At 35.6% G+C, this 24,826-nt stretch overlaps 1 protein-coding gene across 2 annotated transcripts in view; it reads left to right on the top strand.

Moving 5' to 3' along the window:
• The first annotated feature begins 1,468 nt into the window (after window positions 1–1,468).
• The window catches only part of LRRIQ3 (leucine rich repeats and IQ motif containing 3), a 198,743-nt gene continuing 175,385 nt past the window's right edge, over window positions 1,469–24,826 (top strand). For both annotated transcript variants that reach the window (XM_007182950.2, XM_028166711.1), the window contains exons 1-2: window positions 1,469–1,717; window positions 5,394–5,717. In XM_007182950.2, coding sequence (XP_007183012.2) covers window positions 1,469–1,717; window positions 5,394–5,717 — 573 coding nt within the window. The remainder of the gene's footprint in view (window positions 1,718–5,393; window positions 5,718–24,826) is intronic.

Genomic DNA, 24,826 nt, shown 5'->3' with positions numbered 1-24,826 from the left:
AGAATAGGAATGGTGAGAGTGGGCACTTTCTTTTCCCTGATTTTAGAGGAAAGCTTTCAAACTTTCATCACTGAGTATGATGTTAGCTGCAGGCTTATAATTTATGACCTCTGTTATGCTGAATTGCAGTGCTTCTGTACCCACTTAGTTTAGAGTTTTTATTATTTAAAGATGTTAAATTTTTTTCAAATGATTTTTCTGCATCTATTGATATGATCATATGATTTTTATCCTTCATCCCATTCATGAGGTTTATCACAATGATTGATTTACATTGTTGAATCATCCTTGTAGCCCTGTATTGCCCCTTAATTTCATTTAGCTGCATTTATCAGCCTTTCCAACAAAGATTATCACTTTCCTAACTTGGGGATTCATCATTCAATGCTCTTCTTTATTTAACAATATCTTTTCACCAAACTTATTATACAAGGCATGTTAGGGTATAGTTTTCTCTTTTTTTAAAAATAAATTTAGTTATTTATTTATTTTTGGCTATGTTGGGTCTTTGTTGCTGTGCGTGGGCTTTCTCTAGTTGCGGCAAGCAGGGGTTACTCCGTGTGGTGCACGGTCTTCTCATTGCGGTGGCTTCTCTTGTTGCGGAGCATGGGCTTCTGTAGTTGCAGTACGCAGGCTCAGTAGTTGTGGCACATGGGCCTAGTTGTCCGTGGCATGTGGGATCCTCCCAGACCAGGGTTCGAACCTGTGTCCGCTGCATTGGCAGGCAGATTCTTAACCACTGCACCACCAGGGAAGTCTGAGGGGTATAGTTTTCTGTTTGTTTTAGTTGTATTGCCTAGAGGTGATGTTTTTTTTTTTTTTTTTTTTTTTTTTTTAATTTTATAGCTACTTTATTTATTTATTTATTTATTTTTGGCTGTGTTGGGTCTTCGGTTCGTGCGAGGGCTTTCTCCAGCCGCGGCAAGTGGGGGCCACTCTTCATCGCGGTGTGGGGACCGCTCTTCATCGCGGTGCGCGGGCCTTTCACTATTGCGGCCCCTCCCGTTGCGGGGCACAGGCTCCAGACGCGCAGGCTCAGTAGCTGTGGCTCACGGGCCCAGCTGCTCCGCGGCATGTGGGATCCTCCCAGACCAGGGCTCGAACCCGCGTCCCCTGCATTAGCAGGCAGATTCTCAACCACCGCGCCACCAGGGAAGCCCGAGGTGATGTTTTAATCCCAGCTATTTCACTGAATTTCATGTTCTTTAAGTATTTCAGGAAAAAGAAAGTATTTCTTCCTCTTACTGATTATTTCATTGGTGAGAGAAATGATACATTTTTGAGTTGTAATTATATACATGTTATATATTTAAAATGCTTTGGAATAGAAGGTTTTATGGAAATTATATTCTTAAAAATTTTAACTTTTCTACCCATTTTATTCTCGCTGTCTATTAGAAAGTATTTTTTTCATATAGATTTATTTTTGAAAGTTGAAAAAAAGTTCAAAATTTCCCATTTTTCCTAGATGTTTCATGGAACAATCACAGAAGAGCTAACCAATCATAGAGAATGGAGTCACTATAATGAAAATATAATAGAAGATCAAAAAGATTTTGTTTTTGTGAAGTTCAGTGGCCTGCATTTAAAATCTATGGAACGTTTTCAATCTTGTATCTCTCTTAGAGTGTGCATCTTCTCAAACAATTTTATTACAGATATTCATCCACTTCAGAGTTGTATAAAATTAGTCAAACTTGATCTCCATGGAAATCAGGTAAGCAACAGCCATTTCAGTTATCTGCATATAAATGAAGTTGATATTTAATAAGCACTTATGTTATCTATGTATAGTATTTCTCCCAGGTAGTCTTATATGTGAAATATAAACAATTCAAAATTAAATAAAAAATATATATAAACACAAAAATTTTAAGTATAAGCAAACATTTTTAATTTAAATTATCTAGACCAACAGTGTGTGATTTGGTTTATTTCTTAAATCCATAGTCTTAAGACTACTTCTTGACTTCTTAATTTTTTAATGACCTATAATTGACATATAGTATTACATTAATTTCAGGTATAAAACATAATGGTTCAATATTTGTGTATATTGCACAATGATCACAATAAGTCAAGTTAACATCCATCACCAAAGAGTTACAATTTTTCCCTTGTGATGAGAACTTTTAATATCTGCTCTCTTAGCAACTTTCAAATATATAATCCAGTATTATTAACTGTACTCACCCTGCTGTATATTATATCCCTAGGACTCATTTATTTTATAACTGAAAATTTGTATCTTTTCAGCAACTTCACCATTTCACCCACCCCCTCTGTCTCTGAATCACCAATGAGTTCTCTGTATCTAAGAGTTTGCTTTTTGTTTGTTTTTTGCTTTTTTAAATTCCACATGAGTTAGATCATATGGTACTTGTCTTTTTCTGTCTGACTTATTTCATTTTGTGTAATGCTCTCAACATCCACCATTTTGTTGCAAATGGCATGATTTCATTCTTTTTTGAGTCAGTAATACTCCACTGTGTATACACACAACATTTTCTTTACTTATTCATCTATAGATAGACACTTAGGTTGCTTTCACGTCTTGGCTATTATAAAGCTGCAGTGAACGTGGGGATGTATGTGTCTTTTTGAGCTAGTGTTTTCATTTCCTTGAAATAAATTCCTGGAGGTAGAATTGCTGGCTCATATGGAAGCTTTATTTTGAATTTTTTGAGGAACCTCCTTGCTGTTTTCATAGTGGCTGCACCAATTTACAATTGCACAAACACTGCACATGGTTCCCTTTTCTCCTCATCCTTGCCAACTTGTTATTTCTTGTCTTTTTGATAATAACCATTTTAATAGGTGTGAAGTGATTGAATTTGTGGTTTTAATATGCATTTCCCTGATGATTGGTGATGTTGAGTATCTTTTCATGTACCTGTTGGCCATTGGATGTCTTCTTTGGAAAAACATTAACTTAGATCCTCTTCCCATTTTTTTAGTTGGATCGTTTGGGTTTTTGCTATTGTTGTATGAATTCTTTATGTATTTTGGATATTAGCCCCTTCTCAGATATGATTTGCAAATATTTTCCCCCATTCAGTAGGTTGCCTTTTCTTTTCTTTTTTTTGGTAAGATTTATTTATTACTTATTTATTTATTTTTATTTATTTTTGGCTGCGTCGGATCTTTGGTTGCAGCACACGAGATCTTTGTTGAGCATGTGGGATCTTTCGTTGTGGTACCTGGGCTCCAGAGCACGTGGGCTCTGTAGTTTGTGGCACGCAAGCTCTCTAGTTGAGGTGTGCAAGCTCAGTAGTTGTGGCACGCAGGTATAGTTGCCCCGTGGCATGTGGGATCTTAGATCCCTGGCCAGGGATCGAACCTGCGTCCCCTGCATTGTAAGGCAGATTCTTTAACACTGGACCACCAGGGAAGTCCCAGTTGCCTTTTCATTTCATTGATGGTTTCCTTTACTGTGCAGAAGCTTTTTAGTTTGACATAATCTCACTTGCTCAGTTTTGGTTTTTTTAGCCTTTGCTTTTGGTGTCAAATCAAAAAAATATATTGCCAAGACCCATGTCAAGGAGCTTACCACCAATGTTTTCTTCTAGGAGTTTTATGGTTTCAGATTTTGTGTTCAAGTCTTTAATCCATTTCGAGTTAATTTTTGTGTATAGCATAAGATAGTGGTCAAGTTTCATTCTTTCACAAGTGCCTGTCCAGTTTTCCCAACACAATTTATTGACGAGACTCTTCTTTTCCCATTGTATATTCTTGGCTCCTTTTTGTAAATCAATTCAACATATATGTGTGGGTTTATTTCTGGGCTATCTTTCTGTTCCATTGACCTATGTGTTTGTTTGTTTGTTTTTAAATGCCAGTACCATACTGTTTTTTTTTTTTTTTACTGTAGCTTTGTAATATTCTTGAATTCAGGAAGTGTGAGGGCTCCAGCTTTGTTCTTTCTCAAGATCGTTTTGCCTATTTGAGGTTTTTTGTAGTTTCATACAAATGTTAGGATTATTTGTTCTATTTATGTGAAAAATGCCACTGAAATTTTGGTATGGCTTGTGTTGAATCTGTAGATTGCTTTGGGTAGTATGAACGTTTTAACAATATTAGTTCTTGCAATTCACAAGCACAGAGTATCTTTCAATTTATTTATGTCTTCTTCAATTTCTTTTCAGTATGTCTTATAGTTTTCAGTGTACATATCTTTCACATCCTTGGTTAAATATATTCCTAGGCATTTTATTCTTTTTGATGAAGTTGTGAGTGGGATTGTTTTATTAATTTCTCTTTCTGATAGTTAATACTTAATGTGTAGAAAGTCAACATAATTTTGTGTATTGATTTTGTATTCTGAAATGTTACTGATTTTATTTATTAGTTCTAACAGTTTTTTATGGAGTATTTAGGGTTTTCCATATACAGGCATACTGCATTTTATTGGGCATCACGTTATTGCACTTCACAGATACTGCATTTTTTACAAATTGAAGGTTAGCATTTTTTAGCAATAAAGTATTTTTTACTTAAGGTATGTACATTGGTTTTTTAGACATAATGCTATTGCACACTTAATAGATTACCGTATAGTGTAAACAACTTTAATATGCACTGGGAAACCAAAAAATTTTTGTGACTTGCTTTATTGCAATATTTGCTTTATTGCAATGGCCTGGAGCTCAACACACAAAATCTCTGAGGTATGCCTGTATAATATCATGTAATCTGTAAAAAGTTACAGTTTTACTTTTTCATTTCCAATTTGGTTGCCTTTTGTTCCTTCTTCTTGCCTAATTGCTCTGTCTAGGACTTCTGGCTTCCAGTGCTATGCTGAATAAAAGTAGTGAGAGTGGGCATCCTTGTCTTATTCTTGCTCTTAGAGGAAAATATTTTATCTTTTCACCACTGAGACTGGTGTTAGCTGTGAGCTTGTCAGATATGGGCTTTATTATGTTGAGGTACATTCCCTCTATACCCAGCTTGTTGAGTTTTAATCATAAATGGATGTTGAATTTTGTCAAATACTTTTTCTATATCTGTTGTGATGATTGTATGATATTTATCCTTCATTTTGTTAATGTGGAGTATCACTATCACATTGATTGATTTGACCCCTTAAGTTTTTCATGTAAGGGAAGTATTTTATAAAAGTTTAAAGAGTCTGCTTATTACAAAGGGACTTTTATTGAATGGAGTATATATGTTTGTTTATTTAATTACACTATTAATTACAGACACCTAGTGTATTTTGGTTTACCCCAGTCATCATTTGGGTAATTAGAAATTCTGCTTTTGCTTACTAATGAGAAATTTGCTATTTGGGAAAACATTGAATTATAGAAGATGTTTAATATTTTTCCTTTTTCAATGTAATTCATGGAAAATTTATATTTGTATTTAACATATTATTATTAATGATATTTCAGATAAAGAGTCTACCAGATACCAGATTTTGGAGTGGATTGAAGAACCTAAGACTTCTCTATCTACATGACAATGGGTTTGTAAAGTTAAAGAATGTATGTATGTTATCTGCTTGTCCAAGCCTCATTGCCCTCACTATGTTTGATTGTCCCGTAAGCCTTATAAAAGGATATAGACATGTTCTTGTCAACAGTATATGGTCTCTCAAAGCACTGGATCATCATGTGATTTCTGATGAAGAAATAATTCAGAACTGGAATCTTCCTGAAAGATTCAAAACATATAACCACCGACTTTTCTTTAATTTCTGCCCTGCTTTGAAAAAGGTAATTAGCTTCATGAGGGTTTCATTTTAAATAAATGTATAGAAGTAAAATTTTAGCTTCTAAATTCTTCACCTAAATTATATAAACCAGTATTTTGTATCATTTACATAAAATATAGTAAACTAATGAATATATTAGTAATGTCTTATAACTAAAAATTTATAAAATCCTATATACCTACTGCTAAAAATTATTGAACATAGGATTATCAAATTGTAGAGAAACAAATATTTGACTTTTTTGGGTCTCCATTATGTTTCAATAGCTTTAAGGAGATATAGCTTACTTACTGTAAACTTCACCCATCTTACATGTATGATTCCATAATTTTGGTAAATTAACAGTGCTGTATAACTGTCTTCACAATCCAGTGTTAGAAATTTCCACCACTCCACCAGTTTCCTTCTTTCCCATCTGCAGTTAATCCCCACTCCCAACTTGGTCCTAGGTAACCATTGATCTGTTTTCTGTCTCTATTAATTTGTTTTTCTAAACATTTTATAAAAATGGAATCATAGAATATGTAGTCTTTTTCACCTGCCTTCTTTCACCTAGGGTGATGTGTTTGAGCCTTATTCATGTTGTAGCATGTATCAGTAGTTTGTTCCTTTTGATTGCTGGGTATTATTCCATTATGTGAATATATTACATTTTCTTTGTTCATTCACCAATGGACATTTGGATTATTTCTAGTTTTTGTTATTATGAAAATGCTGCTGTAAACACCTACTTACATGTCTTTGTGTAGACATATATTTTCATTTTCTTTGGGTAGATACTTAGGAGTGCATTTGCTGAGATGTATGGTAAGTTTATGTTTAACTTTTTAAGAAACTGAATTGTTTTCTAAAAAGTGGAAACCGCTGATGCATGAAGGTTCCATTTTCTGTATGTCCTTTCAAACACTTAGTATTTTCTATCTTTTGCACTATAGACATTCTAATAGGTGTGAAGGGTATTTCACAATGGTTTTAATTTTTATATCTCTAAAAAGTAATGATGATGATGATAAGCATCTTTTCATCTGCTTATTAACTATGCATATATCTTCTTTGGTCCAATGTCTATACAAATTTTTTGCCCATTTTTAAAGTGGGTGTTTGTCTCATTATTGATTTATAACAGTAGATATCTGGGTATAAGTCCTCTATCAGATAGAAGAATTGCAAATATTTTCTCCTAGCCTGTAGCTTGTCTTTTCATTTTCTTAATGGTCTTTTTGAAGCAAAAAGTTTTGAGTTTTATGAAGTCCAATTTAGAATTTTTTGTTTATGGATCATGCTTTTGGTGTTATATCTAAGAACTCTGCCTAATTCAAGGCCAAAAATTTTTTCTTTTATGTTTTATTCTAAAATTTTAATAATTATATCTCTGAAATTTAGATCTATGTTTTATCTTGAATGAATATTTTTACATGGTGTGAAGTAAGAGTCTAAGTTTATTTTTTGCATGTGGATATTCAATTATACCAGTCCCATTCCCCCAGTGAATTGCCTTGATATTTTTTGTTAAAAATCAGTTGGCCATAAATGTAAGCATTTATTTCTAGACTCTCAATTATATTCCAGTGGTCTATATAGCTGTCCTTACAGCAGTACTACACAGTCTTGATTACTATAGCTTTGTAGTTAAGTTTCAAAATAGGGAAGTGTGAGTTCTCCAACTTTGCTCTTCTTTTTCAATATTGCTCTGGCTATTCAGGGTTCCTTGCATTTACAAATGAATTTTAGGATCAGCTTGTCAGTTTCTACAATGATTCCTGCTGGGATAGTGATAAGGATTCCATTTAATTTATAGATCAATTTGTGGAGAATTACCATCTTTATAATAGTAGTCTTGTCCTTGAACATGAACTGTCATTTTATTTAAGTACTCTTTAATTCTCTCAGTTTTGTTGTTTTCAGTGTACAAGTCTTTCACTTAATTTTTGAAAATTTATTTCTATGCAGTTTATTTATTTTTGTGATATTGTGAATGGAATCATTTATTAATTTCATTTTGTATTGTTTTTTATTAGCATATAGAAATACAATTAAAATTTTATTTAATCTGATATTCTGCCACTTTGCTATTCTCATTTCTTAGTTCTAGAAGTTTTTGGTTGACTCAGAATATTTGTTTTTTTGATTGAAAGTGGATTTTTTTTTCCATATTTGAATGATTCCATTAGGAAATAGTTTATTTGTTTCAATGTTTAATTCCAGGCATTTGATTATTATCTGGGTTTTTAATGGAAGAGGATAAAATATTCAATTTCTAAATAGTTAATATGGTGACATTACATGTTCAAATCACCATTGTATGTTGACTTTTAAAATGTTGAAAGAAGTACTTGGGAAACTTGATATCTAGTTGTAGGTTACAAAATACTTAAATGGATAGACAAAAATAGCAGAAAACATGCTTCATGTCATATGAATATTAGAGCAAATAAGTCATGTCAGTGTTCAAAATAAGTGGTTAATTCTGCAGGTGTTAGACAAGTCAGGTACATGATATAGAAAGTAAAGATGTATGTTTCAGAACAGTGTAATGTGTTGTAAGTATATATAATTCTGCATATATACATATATACACATTGAATATTGATGAAAAATCTAAAGACATTTGAATAGTAATCACATCTGAAAGGATATATAAAAAATAAACAGTGATTACACAAGGGAAGCCTAGAGATTAGAAGGTTGAAAGACTTTTTATAGCTGCATATGATTCTTTAAAAATTATGAGTATATTAATGATTTTATAATAATAGTTTAAAAAACGTGGGGAAATATAAAACAAGGCAATATTTAAGTCTGGTATCTTAACCAGGGCTCTAAAGGAAGAATTTCATTTAGGTATTCTAGTTGTGTGGTATGGTGTAATCAAAGGTAGGAACAGACATGACCCTTTTAAGGACAATCAAAATGACTGAGGTTTGTATAAGGAATTAGTTGGAATTTAGAGGCAGGGGGAGTACTGAAAAGAATCTTGGATGATATACTAAGGAGTTTAGACTTCTTAATAAATGTTATGAAGATCTACTGAAGTAGTTTGAGTAGGAAATTAAAAGACATTCTGTCATAGTTGGTGTCTATGAATAACTAGTTTTTATAAATAAAAAGTTTTTTTTAAAGGAGATTAATCCAGTATTTTACTAACAGATTAATGGGGATTAGGAGACAGATGAGGGCAGAGACACCAATTATTGTAGGCCAGAAATGATGTAATTAGGGTTGATACAGGAAGATAGCAGTGGCAAAGAAGAAAGAAGATAGCATAAAGTAGAGGAAAGACACTCTAAAAGCCATTGTGGCAGGCACTTCATGTATTTTATTCCTTCATTCCTTTGCCAAATATGTATTGAGCGCCTAATATGTGAGAGAGATTATTTTGGATTCTGTGGTAAATAATACTGACAAAGGTCCTGCTCTCATGAACTCCAGTGGAAAGACATAAGGAATAAACTTGTAAGCAAAAAACAGTCAATCAGTCAATCAGTCAACCATAGAATGTCAGATAGTGTTAATTTCTAAATAAAATAAAATAAAATAAAATGGTAACATAGGATGAAAGGGGTAGAGATTTAGGCAAATACTTTAGTTAGGGTGGATGGGGAAGGACTTTCTGAAAAGTGTTTTATCTATTTATCATATCCTTTGATTTGGAAAGGTATTACTCTTATTTTATGGAAGAAAATGAAATATAGTGAGGTTTAGGAACTTATCTAATATAAGACATCTAGACAGTCATGAAGCTGAGATTTCACGTCTGTCTTGGTCTTAGTCCTACAATCAACATTACATCGCAAAGGACCAGTGCAAAGATTTGGCAAGATTTTTTAAAAAATTGATTGAATGCAATAGGGGAAGAATAAGTGAAGAAAGACTCCTCTGGTATTTTGAACTTTGGGAATCAGTAATCAGAGAAATAAATAACCTAGTTAACAGAAATGGTGGCATTTGAAGAGTTTTGGTAGAAAGTTAAGTTTGGTCATGTTTATTTGAGGCAGGATATTGATAGTGAGATATCAGCCAGGCATTGGAAATGAAGAACTAAAATTCAGAAATAGTGTTCTAGGTCTAAGATGTAAATCCAGTAGTCATTTGCTCGAGCTCATAGTTGAAGCCAAGCTGTCACAGGAAAATGTAGGATCAATAAAGTCTAAGAGCTAAGGACAGAGCCTTAGAGCGCAGTCTCATTTTGTGCATAGAAAGCAGTAGAAACAATGAGGAAAACAGAGATTGATCCAATGACATAGAAGGAAAAACAGAGATATGGCTTATTACCACTTAAGAGAAAAGAATGATTTAAAAATGAATAATGTTTTTAAAGAGCCAATAAAAGTTAGCACTGATACAAAACATTTTGAAAGGCTTTTTGACAGTGAAGAGGTTATTACATCTTTGGAATTTCACTAACTTGTAGGGGTGTATATGAAATTGTAATGGTTAATACGTGATTGCCAAGTATAGAAACTTTTCGGAGAAAATTTTGGACAAAGGAAGCATAATGCCTTAACTGTAGACAATAAGATTAATGGAAAGCCTTAAAAAAAAAGTGAGATGATACTATAATGTATTTTTAAGCTGAGGGAAATTAGTTTTAATTTTTAAAAAAGAGGTTGAAAATGTCAAAAGAAAAAGGGAATAATTGAAGAAAAATGTTGTGGAGAAAGCATTAATAGAAAGCATCGCAACCGGAGTAAGCCTGAAAGAGATATAGGTACACCAAATTCCAGCAGAATTTTTGTGAGTTGTAGAGATTTAAAGAAATCTATTTGAATAAAAGTTTTTCAGTTTACGTATAAATTTTTATTCATTATTTTTGCTAGAAGCAATGTTCTTTTGGTTATTCGTTGATTATTGAAAGATTTTATTTAATTTATAGCAGTATAAATGAACACTTGAGAAAGGAATAAATGACAACCTGTGGGGTTATTTATTTATTTAGTAGTGTTTGAAATACATTTTCAAAACATTTAGTTGCACTTACTGAGTATAAGAACATTATGAAAACTGAAAAATTATAATGAACCTCATAATATTTCACACAATTTTTTCAGTAAGTATTATTCTTTTATCAGAAGGGCATGGATGTAGAAATTTAAGAAATCTATGTTCATTCTAAACGAACAAATTAATGTGATTAAAACTTGTGCCCAGAGGAGGAGCTTCAAGAAGAGTAAGAGTAAGATGTGGAGATCACCTTCCTCCCCACAAATACATCAGAAATACATCTACATGTGGAACAACTCCTACAGAACACCTACTGAATGCTGGGAGAAGACCTCAGACCTCCCAAAAGGCAAGAAACTCCCCATGTACCTGGGTAGGGCAAAAGAAAAAAGAAAAACAGAGACAAAAGAAAAGGGACAGGACCCACACCAGTGGGCGGGAGCTGTGAAGGTGGAAAGGTTTCCACACACTAGGATGGCCCTTCACGGACAGAGACTACAGGTGGCGGAGAGGGGAAGCTTCGGAGCCATGGAGGAGAACGCAGCAGCAAAGGTGTGGAGGGCAAAGCGGAGAGATTCCCGCACAGAGGATCGGTGCTGACCAGCTAGTGCACCACAGCTAGCCGGGAGGGAGTCCGGGAAAAAGTCTGGAGCTGCTGAAGAGAAAAGAGACATTTTCTTGCCTCGTTGTTTCCTGGTGCGCGGGAGAGGGGATTAAGAGTGCCGCTTAAAGGAGCTCCAGAGACGGGCATGAGCTGCGGATATCAGCGAGGACCCCAGAGACGGGCATGAGACGCTAAGGCTGCTGCTGCAGCCACCAAGAAGCCTGTGTGCAAGTACAGGTCACTATCCAAACCATCCCTCCCAAAAGCCTGTGCAGCCTGCCACTGCCAGGGTCCCGTGATCCAGGGACAACTTCCCCTGGAGAACGCACAGCACGCCTCAGGTTGGTGCAATGTCACGCCGGCCTCTGCCGCCACAAGCTCGCCCCGCACTCCGTACCCCTCCCTCTCCCCGGCCTGAGTGAGCCAGAGCCCCTGAAGCCGCTGGTCCTTTAACCCCATCCTGTCTGAGCAAAGAACAGATGCCCTCAGGCGACCTACACGCAGAAGCGGGTCCAAATCCAAAGCTGAACCCCAGGAGCTGTGCGAAGAAAGAAGGGAAAGGGAAATTTTGCCCAGCAGCCTCAGGAGCAGTGGATTAAATCTCTACAATCAACTTGATGTACCCTGCATCTGTTGAATACCTGAATAGACAACGAATCATCCCAAATTGAGGAGGTGGACTTTGGGAGCCATGAGATATATATATTTTTCCCTTCTTCTCGTTTTGTGAGTGTGTATGTGTATGCTTCTGTGTGTGATTTTGTCTGTAAAACTTTGCTTTTACCATTTGTCCTAGGGTTCTGTATGTCTGGTGTTTTTGTTTGTTTTTTTGTTTTTTTTATTAAAAATTTTTTAAAAAAATAATAATTATTTTTTTATTTTAATAACTTTTTTTATTTTACTTTATTTTATTTTACCTTCTTCTTTCTTTCTTTCCTTTTTTTCTCCCTTTTATTCTGAGCCGTGTGGAGGACAGGCTCTTGGTGCACCAGCCAGGCGTCAGGGCTGTGCCACTGAGGTGGGAGAGCCAAGTTCAGGCTACTGGTCCACAAGAGACCTCCAAGCTCCACATAATATCAAATGGCAAAAATCTCCCAGAGATCTCCATCTCAACGCCAAGACCCAGCTCCACTCAATGACCAGCAAGCTACAGTGCTGGACACCCTATGCCAAACACCTAGGAACACAACCACATCCATTAGCACAGAGGCTGCTTAAAATCATAATAAGGCCACAGACACCCCAAAACACAACACCAGACGTGGACCTGCCCACCAGAAAGACAAGATCCAGCCTCATCCACCAGAACACAGGTACTAGTCCCCTCCACCGGGAAGCCTACACAACACACTGAACCAACCTTAGCCACTGGCGACAGACAGCAAAAACAATGCAAACTACGAACCTGCAGCCTGTGAAAAGGAGACCGCAAACACAGTAAGTTAAGCAAAATGAGAAGACAGAGAAACAGACACCAGATGAAGGAGCAAGGCAAAAACCCACCAGACAAAACAAATGAAGAGGAAATAAGCAGTCTACCTGAAAAAGAATTCAGAGTAATGATAGTAAAGATGATCCAAAATCTTGGAAATACAATGGAGAAAATACAAGAAACGTTTAACAAGGACCTAGAAGAACTAAAGAGCAAAGAAACAGTGATGAACAATACAAATTAAAAATTCTCTAGAAGGGATCAATAGCAGAACAACTGAGGCAGAAGAACGGCTAATTGACCTGGAAGATAAAACAGTGGAAATAACTACTGCAGAGCAGAATAAAGAAAAAAGAATGAAAAGAATTGAGGACAGTCTCAGAGACCTCAGGGACAACATTAAATGCACCAACATTCGAATTATAGGGCTCCCAGAAGAAGAAGAGAAAAAGAAAGGGACTGAGAAAATATTTGAAGAGATTATAGTTGAAAACTTCCCCAATATGGGAAAGAAAATAGTTAATCAAGTCCAGGAAGTGCAGAGAGTCTCATACAGGATAAATCCAAGGAGAAACATGCCAAGACACATATTAATCAAACTATCAAAAATTAAATACAAAGAAAAAATATTAAAAGCAGTAAGGGGAAAACAACAAATAAAACATAAGGGAATCCCCATAAGGTTAACAGCTGATCTTTCAGCAGAAATTCTACAAGCCAGAAGGGAGTGGCAGGACATATTTTAAGTGATGAAGGAAAAATCCTACAACCAAGATTACTCTACCCAGCAAGGATCTCATTCAGATTCGATGGAGAAATTAAAACCTTTACAAACAAGCAAAAGCTAAGAGAATTCAGCACCACCAAACCAGCTTTACAACAAATGCTAAACGAAATTCTCTAGGCAGGAAACAGAAGAGAAGGAAAAGACCTACAATAACAAACCCAGAACAATTAAGAAAATGGTAATTGGAACATACATATCGATAATTACCTTAAATGTAAATGGATTAAATGCTCAACCAAAAGATATAGATTGGCTGAATGGATAAAAAAACAAGACCCATATATATGCTGTCTACAAGAGACCCACTTCAGACCTAGGGACACATACAGACTGAAAGTGAGGGGGTGGAAAAAGATATCCCATGCAAATGGAAATCAAAAGAAAGCTGGAGTAGCAATTCTCATATCAGACAAAATAGACTTTAAAACAAAGACTATTACAAGAGACAAAGAAGGACACTACATAATGATCAAGGGATCAATCCAAGAAGAAGATATAACAATTGTAAATATTTATGCATCCAACATAGGGGCACCTCAATACATAAGGCAAATACTAACAGCCATAAAAGGGGAAATCGACAGTAACACAATCATAGTAGGGGACTTTAACACCCCCCTTTCACCAATGGACAGATCATCCAAAATGAAAATAAATAAGGAAACACAAGCTTTAAATGATACATTAAACAAGATGGGCTTAATTGATATTTATAGGACCTTCCATCCAAAAACAACAGAATACACATTCTTCTCAAGTGCTCATGGAACATTCTCCAGGATAGATCATATCTTGGGTCACAAATCAAGCCTTGGTAAATTTAGGAAAATTGAAATCATATCAAGTATCTTTTCTGACCACAACGCTATGAGACTAGATATCAATTACAGGAAAATATCTGTAAGAAATACAGACACATGGAAGCTAAGCAAACACACTACTTAATAACCAAGAGATCACTGAAGAACTGAAAGAGGAAGTCAAAAAATACCTAGAAACAAATGACAGTGAAAACACGACGACCCAAAACCTATGGGATGCAGCAAAAGCAGTTCTAAGAGCGAAGTTTATAGCAATAAATCCTCCATTAAGAAACAAGAAACCTCTCAAACAACCTAACCTTACACATAAAGCAGTTAGAGAAAGAAGAACAAAAAACCCCCAAAGTTAGCAGAAGGAAAGAAATCATAAAGATCAGATCAGAAATAAATGAAAAAGAAATGAAGGAAACGATAGCAAAGATCAATAAAAGTAAAAGCTGGTGCTTTGAGAAGATAAACAAAATTGATAAACCATTAGCCAGAGTCATCAAGAAAAAAAGGGAGAAGACTCAAATCAATAGAATTAGAAATGAAAAAGGAGAAGTAACAACTGACACTGCAGAAATACAAAGGATCATGAGAGATTACTACAAGTAACTATATGCCAATAAAATGGACAACCTGGAAGAAATGGGCAAATTCTTAGAAATGCACAACCTTCCGAGACTGAACCAGGAAGGAATAGAAAATATGAACAGAGCAATCACAAGCATTGAAATTGAAACTATGATTAAAAATCTTCCAACAAACAAAAACCCACGACCAGATGGCTTCACAGGTGAATTCTATCAAACATTTAGAGAAGCGCTAACAGCTATCCTTCTCAAACTCTTCCAAAGTAAAGCAGAGGGAGGAACACTCTGAAACTCATTCTGCGAGGCCACCGTCACTCTCATACCAAAACCAAAGATGTCACAAAGAAAGAAAACTACAGACCAATATCACTGATGAACATAGATGCAAAAATCCTCAACAAAATACAAGCAAACAGAATCCAACAGCATGTTAAAAGAATCATGCACTATGATCAAGTAGGTTTTATCCCAGGAATGCAAGGATTCTTCAATGTACGCAAATCAATCAGTGTGATAAAGCATATTAACAAATTGAAGAATAAAAACCATATGATCATCTCAATAGATGCAGAAAAAAAACTTGACAAAATTCAACACCCATTTATGATAAAAACACTCCAGAAAATAGGCATAGAAGGAACTTACCTCAACATAATAAAGGCCATATATGACAAACCCACAGCCAACATTGTTCTTAATTGTGAAAAACTGAAACCATTTCCTCTAAGACCTGGAACAACACAAGGTTGCCCACTCTCACCACTATTATTCAACATAGTTTTGGAAGGTTTAGCCACAGCAATCAGAGAAGAAAAAGAAATACAAGGATTCCAAATCAGAAAAGAAGAAGTAAAGCTGTCACTGTTTGCAGATGACAGGATACTATAAATAGAGAATCCTAAAGATGCTACCAGAAAACTACTAGAGCTAATCAATGAATTTGGTAAAGTAGCAGGATATAAAATTAATACACAGAAATCTCTTGCATTCCTATACACTAAGGATGAAATATCTGAAAGAGAAATTAAGAAAACACTCCCATTTACCATTGCAACAAAAAAGAATAAAATACCTAGGAATAAACCTACCTAAGGAGACGAAAGACCTGTATGCAGAAAACTATAAGACACTGATGAAAGAAATTAAAGACGTTACAAACAGATGGAGAGATATACCATGTTCTTGGATTGGAAGAATCAACATTGTGAAAATGACTCTACTACCCAAAGCAATCTACAGATTCAATGCCATCCTTATGAAACTACCACTGGCATTTTTCACAGAACTAGAACAAAAAATTTTACAATTTGTATGGAAACACAAAAGACCCCCGAATAGCCAAAGCGATCTTGAGAAAGAAAAACAGAGCTGGAGGAATCAGGCCCCCTGACTTCAGACTGTACTACAAAGTTACAGTAATCAAGACAGTATGGTACTGGCACAGAAAGAGAAATATAGATCAATGGGACAGGATAAAAAGCCCAGAGATAAACCCATGCACATATGGGTACCTTATCTTTGATAAAGGAGGCAGGAATATACAGTGGAGAAATGACAGCCTCTTCAATAAGTGGTGCTGGGAAAACTGGACAGCTACATGTAAAAGAATGAAATTAGAACACTCTCTAACACCATACACAAAAATAAACTCAAAATGGATTAAAGACCTAAATGTAAGGCCAGACACCATCAAACTTTTAGAGGGAAACGTAGGCAGAACACTCCATGACATAAATCACAGCAAGATCCTTTTTGACCCACCTCCTAGAGAAATGGAAATAAAAACAAAAATAAACAAAAGGGACCTAATGAAACTTAAAAGCTTTTGCACAGCAAAGGAAACCATAAACAAAATGAAAGGACAACCCTCAGAATGGGAGAAAATCTTTGCAAATGAAGCAACTGACAAAGGATTAATCTCCAAAATTTACAAGCAGCTCAATATCAAAAAAACAAACAACCCAATCCAAAAATGGGCAGAAGACCTAAATAGACATTTCTCCAAAGAAGATATACAGATTGCCAACAGACACATGAAAGAATGCTCAACATCATTAATCATTAGAGAAATGCAAATCAAAACTATAATGAGATATCATCTCACACCAGTCAGGATGGCTATCATCAAAAAATCTACAAACAATGAATGCTGGAGAGGGTGTGGAGAAAAGGGAACTGTCTTGCACTATTGGTGGGAATGTATATTGATACAGCCACTATGGAGAACAGTATGGAGGTTCCTTAAAAAACTAAAAATAGAATTACCATATGACCCAGCAATCCCACTACTGGGCATATACCCTGAGAAAACCATAATTGAAAAAGAGTCATGTACCAAAATGTTCATTGCAGCTCTGTTTACAATAGCCAGAACATGGAAACAGCCTAAGTGTCCATCAAGAGATGAAAGGATAAAGAAGAAGTGGCACATAGATACAATGGAATATTACTCAGCCATAAAAAGGAATGAAACTGAGTTATTTGTAGTGAGGTGGATGGACCTAGAGACTGTCATACAGAGTGAAGTAAGTCAGAAAGAGAGAAACAAATACCGTATGCTAACACATATATATGGAATCTAAAAAAAAAAAGGAAAAAAGAAAAAAAAATGGTCATGAAGAACCTAGGGGCAAGACGCTAATAAAGATGCAAACCTAGTAGAGAATGGACTTGAGGATACAGGGAGGGGGAAGCATAAGGTGGGACAAAGTGAGAGAGTGGCATGGACATATATACACTACCAAACTTAAAATAGATAGCTAGTGGGAAGCAGCTGCATAGCACAGGGAGATCAGCTTGCTGCTTTGTGACCACCTAGAGGGGTGGGGTAGGGAGGGTGGGAGGGAGAGAGATGCAAGAGGCAAGAGATATGGGGACATATGTATATATATAACTGATTCACTTTGTTATAAAGCAGAAACTAACACACCGTTGTAAAGCAATTATTCTCCATTAAATTGTTAAAAAAACAAAACAAAACAGAAAAACTTGTGCCCTGTAACACAATGAAGCTGTCTAGAAGGAACCTGTTTATTCTTAACTGTGACATATAATTTATAGACTTTAGTTTTTTGGTGTCTAGTTGGAAATTACTTATATCTTGAAGACAGGGGAAAACACAAGTGCTTCTTCACTATATGAAACCAAAGTAGCTAGAAATTTGAAGTGCTTTTTAACCTAAAAATCTAAAAACATATAGTAGGGGATATATATTTATAATTTTAAGATAGGAGTGATCTGGGCAAGGAATCAGTGCTATCAATTGGGATTGTGTTTTGACTGCATGTAATAGAAAGAAAGGTAAATGGATTTTATTTTTGTTATGAAACAAAGAATTTAGAGGTAGTCAGTCCTTCTGTGTAGCTTCTCAAGGAAGTTGTGAAGGACCAAGCTTTATTCTAACTTCCTGCCATGTATCTTTAACAAATGAACATTTTCCCTCATAGGAAGTGAGCTTTTTCATGTCCAGGCATGTGCTTACATCAGGAGGAAGGGGATTGGTAGGAACACAAAGCACATGTTAGCTAAGACTACCTTTTTGTATTAGGAAAAGAGTAGCTCCTCTAGGTATTCCACCTGAAAGACTTCTACCACCAGAACTAGATCACATGGCTACCATGAGAGAGGAGAATCTGCTATGATGAGTATTTTTAATTGGGCATATTTAATTCTTAAACAAAACCTATGTTCTATTTTTGTTGTTTTGTTTTACTTTATTTTTTAAGTTTTATTGAAGTATAGCTGATTTACAATGTCATGTTAGTTTCAGGTATACAGTACAATGATACAGTTATACATACTGTATACAGTATGTATCCATATGTATAAATATATATTCTTTTTCAGATTCTTTTTCCTTATTACATAATATTGATTATAGTTCTCTGTGCTATACAGTAGGTCCTTGTTGGTTATCTCTTCTATACATAGAAGTGAGTATATGTTAATCCCAACCTCCTATCCTCCCTCTTTCCCCATTGGTAACCATAAGTTTGTTTTCTTTGTCAGTGTTTCCTTTTCTTTGTTTGTTTTCTTTTTGTATTTCTGTTTTGTAAATAAGTTCATTTGTTGTTTTTTTTTTTAAGATTCCACACATAAGCAGTATATTTGTCTTTCTCTGGCTTACTCTGTCTGGCTTGCTTTACTTACTTTACTTAGTATGATAACTTGTAGGTCCATTCATATTGCTACAAATGGCATGATTTCATTCTTTTTTTTATGGCTGAGTAATATTCTGTGTGTATGTATGCATATATATATATATATATATATATATATATATATATATATATATATATATACATACATACACACACCATATCTTATCCATTCACCTGTCAATGGACATTTAGGTTGCTTCCATGTCTTGGCTATTGAAAATAGTCCTGCAGTGAACAGTGGGGTGCATGTATCTTTTCAAATTATGGTTTTCTCCAGATATATGCCCAGGAGTGGGATTGCAGGAGCATTTGGTAGCTCTATTTTTAGTGTTTTAAGGAACCTCTATATTGTTCTCCATAGTGGCTGTACCAATTTATATTTCCATCAACAGTGTAGGAGGGTTCCTTTTCCTTCACACCATCTCTAGCATTTATTATTTGTAGACATTTTGATGATGGCCATTCTGACCAGAGTGAGATGATACCTCATTGTAGTTTTGATCTGCATTTCTTTAATAATTAGTGATGTTGAGCATTTTTTTCATGTGCCTGTTGGCCATCTGTATGTCTTCTTGGGAGAAATGTCTGTTTAGGCCTTCTGCACATTTTTTGATTGGGTTGTTTGTTTTTTTGATATTAAGGTATATGAGCTGTTTGTATATTTTGGAGATTAATCCCTTGTCGGTCACATCATTTTCAAATATTTTCTCCCATTCTGTAGGTTGTCTTTTCATTTTGTTTATGGTTTTCTATGCTGTGCACAAGCTCTTAAGTTTCATTAGGTCCCATTTGTTTATTTTTGTTTTTATCTCCATTACTCTAGGAGATGTATCTAAAAAGATATTGCTGTGATTTATGTCAAAGAATATTCTGCCTGTGTTTTCTTCTAGGAGTTTTATGGTTTTACACATAGGTCTTTGATCCATTCTGAGTTGATTTTTGTATATGGTGTTAGAGAATGTTCTAATTTCATTCTTTTACATGTAGCTGTCCAGTTTTCCCAGCATCACTTATAGAAGAGACTGTCTTTTCTCCATTGTATATTCTTGCCTTCTTTGTTGTAGATTAATTGACCATAGGTGCTTGGGTTTATTTCTGGGCTTTCTATCTTGTTCCATTGATCTATATGTCTGTTTTTGTGCCCATACCATACTGTTTGGATTACTGTAACTTTGTAGTAGAGTTTGAGGCCACAGAGCCTGATTCCTCCAGCTCTGCTCTTCTTTCTCAAGATTGTTTTGGCTATTCAGGGTCTTTTGTGTTTCCATACAAATTTAAAAAAATTTTGTTAAAGTTCTATGAAAAATGCCTTTGGTAATTTAATAGGGATTACATTGAATCTGTAGATTGCCTTGGGTAGTATAGTTATTTTAACAATATTGATTCTTCCAATCCTAGAACATGGTATATGTTTCCATCTGTCTGTGCCGTTTTCAGTTTCTTTCATCAGTGTCTTATAGTTTTTGGAGTACATGTCTTTTGCTTCCTTAGGTAGGTTTATTCCTAGGTATTTTATTCTTTTTGATGCAGTGGTAAATGGGATTGTTTCCTTGATTTCTCTTTCTGATCTTTCATTGTTAGTGTAAAGAAATGCAACAGATTTCTGTGTATTAATTTTGTATCCTGCAACTTTACCAAATTCATTGATGAGCTCTAGTAGTTTTCTGACAGCATCTTTAGGATTTTCTATGTATAGTGTCATTTCATCTTCAAAGAGTGACAGTTTTACTTCTTCTTTTCCAGTTTGGATTCCTTTTATTTCTTTTTCTTCTTTGATTGCCTTGGCTAGGACTTCCAAAGCTATGTTGAATGAAAGTGGGAAGAGTGAGCATCTTTGTCTTGTTCCTGATATTAAAGGAAATGCTATCAGCTTTTCCCTGTTGAATATGATATTAGCTGTGGGTTTGTCATATATGGCCTTTATTATGTTCGGGCACGTTCTCTTTTTGCCCACATTCTGGAGAGTTTTTATCATAAATGGATGTTGAATTTTGTCAGAAGTTTTTTATTTTCTATTGAGATGATCATATGGTTTTTATTCTTCAATTTGTTAATGTGGTATATCACACTGATTGATTTGTGGATATTGAAAAATCCTTGCATCCCTCGGATAAATCCCACTCGATCATGGTGTAAGATTCTTTTAATGTATTGTTGGCTTCTGTTTGCTAGTATTTTGTTGAGGATTTTTGCTTCTATGTTCATCAGTGATAATTGTCCTGTAATTTTCTTTTTTTGTGATATCTTTGTCTGTTTTTGGTATCAGGTTGATGGTGGCCCCTTAGAATGAGTTTGGAAGTGTTCCTTTCTCTGCAATATTTTAGAATAGTTTGAGAAGAATAGATATTAACTCTTCTCTTAATGTTTGGTAGAATTCATCTGATCCTTGACTTTGGTTTATTGGGAGTTTTTTAACCACGGATTCAATTTTAGTACTTGTAATTGGTCTGTTCATATTTTTTACTTCTTCCTGGTTCAGTCTTGGGAGATTGTGCCTTTCTAAGAATTTGTCCATTTCTTCTAGTTATCCATTTTATTGACACATAATTGCTTGTAGTAGTCTCTTACGATCCTTTGTATTTCTGTGGTGTTGGTTTTAACTTTTTCTTTTTCATTTCTGATTTTATTGATTTGGACTCTGTCCCTTTTTTTCTTGGTGAGTCTGGTGAAAGGTTTATCAATTCTTTTTTATCTTTTGAAAGAACTAGCTTTTAGTTTCTTTGATCTTTTCTATTGTTTCCTTAGTCTCTATTTCATTTATTTCTGCTCTGATCTTTTTTTTTTTTTTTAATAAATTTATTTATTTTAGCTGTGTTGGGTCTTCATTTCTGTGTGAGGGCTTTCTCTAGTTGCGGCAAGCAGGGGCCACTCTTCATCGCGGTGCGCGGGCCTCTCACTATCGCGGCCTCTCCTGTTGCGGAGCACAGGCTCCAGACGCGCAGGCTCAGTAGTTGTGGCTCACGGGCCCAGTTGCTCCCCGGCATGTGGGATCTTCCCAGACCAGGGCTCGAACCTGTGTCCCCTGCATTGGCAGGCAGATTCTCAACCACTGCGCCACCAGGGAAGCCCTCTGCTCTGATCTTTATGATTTCTTTCCTTCTACTTATTTTGGGTTTTGTTGGTTCTTCTTTCTCTAGTTGCTTTAGATGTAAGGTTAGGTTGTTTATTTGAGATTTTTCTTGTTACCTGATATGCAATTGTATTGCTATAAACTTCTCTCTTAGAACTGCTTTTGCTGCATTCCACAGATTTTGAATTGTCTTGTTTTCATTTTCATTTGTCTCTTGGTATTTTTTGATTTCCTCTTTGATTTCTTCAGTGATTCATTGGTTGTTTAGTAGCATATTGTTTAGCCTCCATGTTTGTATGGGTTATTTTTCAGTTTTTTTTTCTTGTAGTTGATTTCTAATTTCTCTTTTCTTAAATTTACTGAGGCTTGCTTTGTGGGCCAGCATATGATCTATCTTGGAGAATGTTCCATTGTTCCATGTACACTTGAGAAGGATGTGTATTCTGCTGCTTTCTCCTTTTATGTGTTGTTAATATTTGCCTTATATATTGATGTGCTCCTATATTGGATGCATATATATTTACAATTGCTATATCTTCTTCTTGGATTGATCCCTTGATCATTATGTAGTATCCTTTTTTGTCTCTTGTAACAGTCTTTATTTTAAAGTCTGATTTATTTTGTCTGATATGAGTATTGCTACACCAGCTTTCTTTTGATTTCCATTTGTGTGGAATACCGTTTTCCATCCCGGCACTTTCAGTCTGTATGTGTCTCTAGGTCTAAAGTGGGTTTCTTGTAGACAGCATATATGTGGGTCTTGTTTTGTATCCATTCAGCCAGTCTTTGTCTTTTGGTTGGAGCATTTAATCCGTTTCCATTTAAGGTAATTATTTATATGTATGTTCTTATTTCCATTTTGTTAACTCTCTTGGATTTGCTTTTGTAGGCCTTCTTTTTCCCTTTCCTTCCTCTTTTGTTCTCTTGTGATTTGATGACTATCTTTAGTGTTTTGTTTGGATTCCTTTTTCTTCTTTGTGTGTATATCTATTATAGATTTTTGGTTTGCAGTTACCATGAAGTTTTGGTATAGCAGTCTATATATTGTTTTAAGTTGCTGATCTTTTAATTACAAATGTATTCTAAATATCCTGCATTTGTACTCTCCTCCTCCCATGCTTACTGGTTTTGATATCATATATGTGTGTGGATGATTTCCTACCTTTGCTGTATGTTTGCATTTACCATGAGATTTCCCATGTCATAATTTTCTTGTTTCTAGTTGTGGCCTTTTCTTTTCCACTTAGAGAAGTTTCTTTAGCATTTGTTGTAAAGCTGCTTTGGTAGTGCTGAATTATTTTAGCTTTTGCTTCTCTGTAAAGCTTTTGATTTGTCTGTCAAATCTGAATGAGATCCTTGCTGGGTAGACTATTCTTGGTTGTAGGTTTTTCCCTTTCATCACTTTAAATATATTATGCCACTTCCTTCTGGCCTGCAGAGTTTCTACTGAAAAATCAGCTGATAGTCTTATGGGGAGTCCCTTGTATGTTATTTGTTGCTTTTAAGATTTTCTCTTTGTCTTTAATTTTTGTCAGTTTGATTACTGTGGGTCTTGGTGTCTTCCTACTTGGGTTAATCCTATATGGGGCTCTATGTACTTCCTGGATTTGGGTGACTGTTTCCTTTCCCATGGTAGGGAAGTTTTTAGCTATTATGTCTTCAAATATTTTCTCAAGCCCTTTCTCTTCTCCTTCTAAGTCCCCTATAATGTGAGTGTTGTTGTGTTTAATGTTATCACTTTTTTTTTCTTTTTTCTGTGCCATGGCAGTGATTTCCACCATTCTGTCTTCCCGCTCACTTATCTGTTCCTCTGCCTCATTTATTCTGCTATTGATTCCTCTGTGTACTTTTCATTTCAGTTATTCATTTGTTCACCTTTGTTTGTTCTTTATGTATTCTAGCTCTTTGTTAAACATTTCTCATATATTCTCAGTTTGTGCCTCCATTCTTTTCCATAGTTCTTGGATCATCTTTATGATCATTACTCTGAAATCTTTCTCAGGTATATTGCCTGTCTCCACTTCACTTAGCTGTATTTTTGCTGTTTTTTCTTGTTGCTTAGTCTGGACCATATTCCTTTGCTGTCTCATTTTGTTTAAATTTCTAATTTTATTTTTATTTATGTAGTAGGTTAGTTATGTTTCTCAGCCTTGGAGAAGTAGCCCTCTGTAGGGGATGTCCTATGTGTCCCAGCAGTACACTCCCTTCTTGTCACCCAAGGGCCAGGGACCAGTTGGTCCCATGTTAGAGTCTGATCTATGTTTGCGGACTCAGTTCCACAGGCTGTGGGATTGTTGTTTTCTTCTTTCTGGTGTCTGACCTCTCCTGGATGAGTATGGTCTAGAGCCATGTGCAGGCTTCCTAGCAGGAGGGGCCCATGCCTGCTGACTGGTGTATGAGTCTGGGTCTTGGCCCTCTGGTGGGCAGGACCATGTAAAGGGGCATGTCTAAAGGTGGCTGTGGGCTCAGGAAGACTTTAGGCAGCCTGTCTATTCATGGGTGGGGCTGTGTTCACACCCCGTTGGTTGTTTGGCCTGAGGCATATCCACATGGGAGCCTATAGTCTGTTTGGTGGGGCTGGCTGTTTGTGTGAATGATTCAAGCAAAATGTCTGTCTCCAGCAAAAGTTCATGCAGATGAACACTCCTCAATATGTCCACCCCAGCTTTTATGACCCCAGAGAGAGCCACAGCTGCCCCCCATTGTCCCATGAGACCATC

The sequence above is a fragment of the Balaenoptera acutorostrata genome, chromosome 1 (genome assembly GCF_949987535.1).
Source record: "Balaenoptera acutorostrata chromosome 1, mBalAcu1.1, whole genome shotgun sequence".
NCBI classification, from domain to species: domain Eukaryota; kingdom Metazoa; phylum Chordata; class Mammalia; order Artiodactyla; family Balaenopteridae; genus Balaenoptera; species Balaenoptera acutorostrata.
This window is presented reverse-complemented; position numbering and strand designations above follow the sequence as displayed.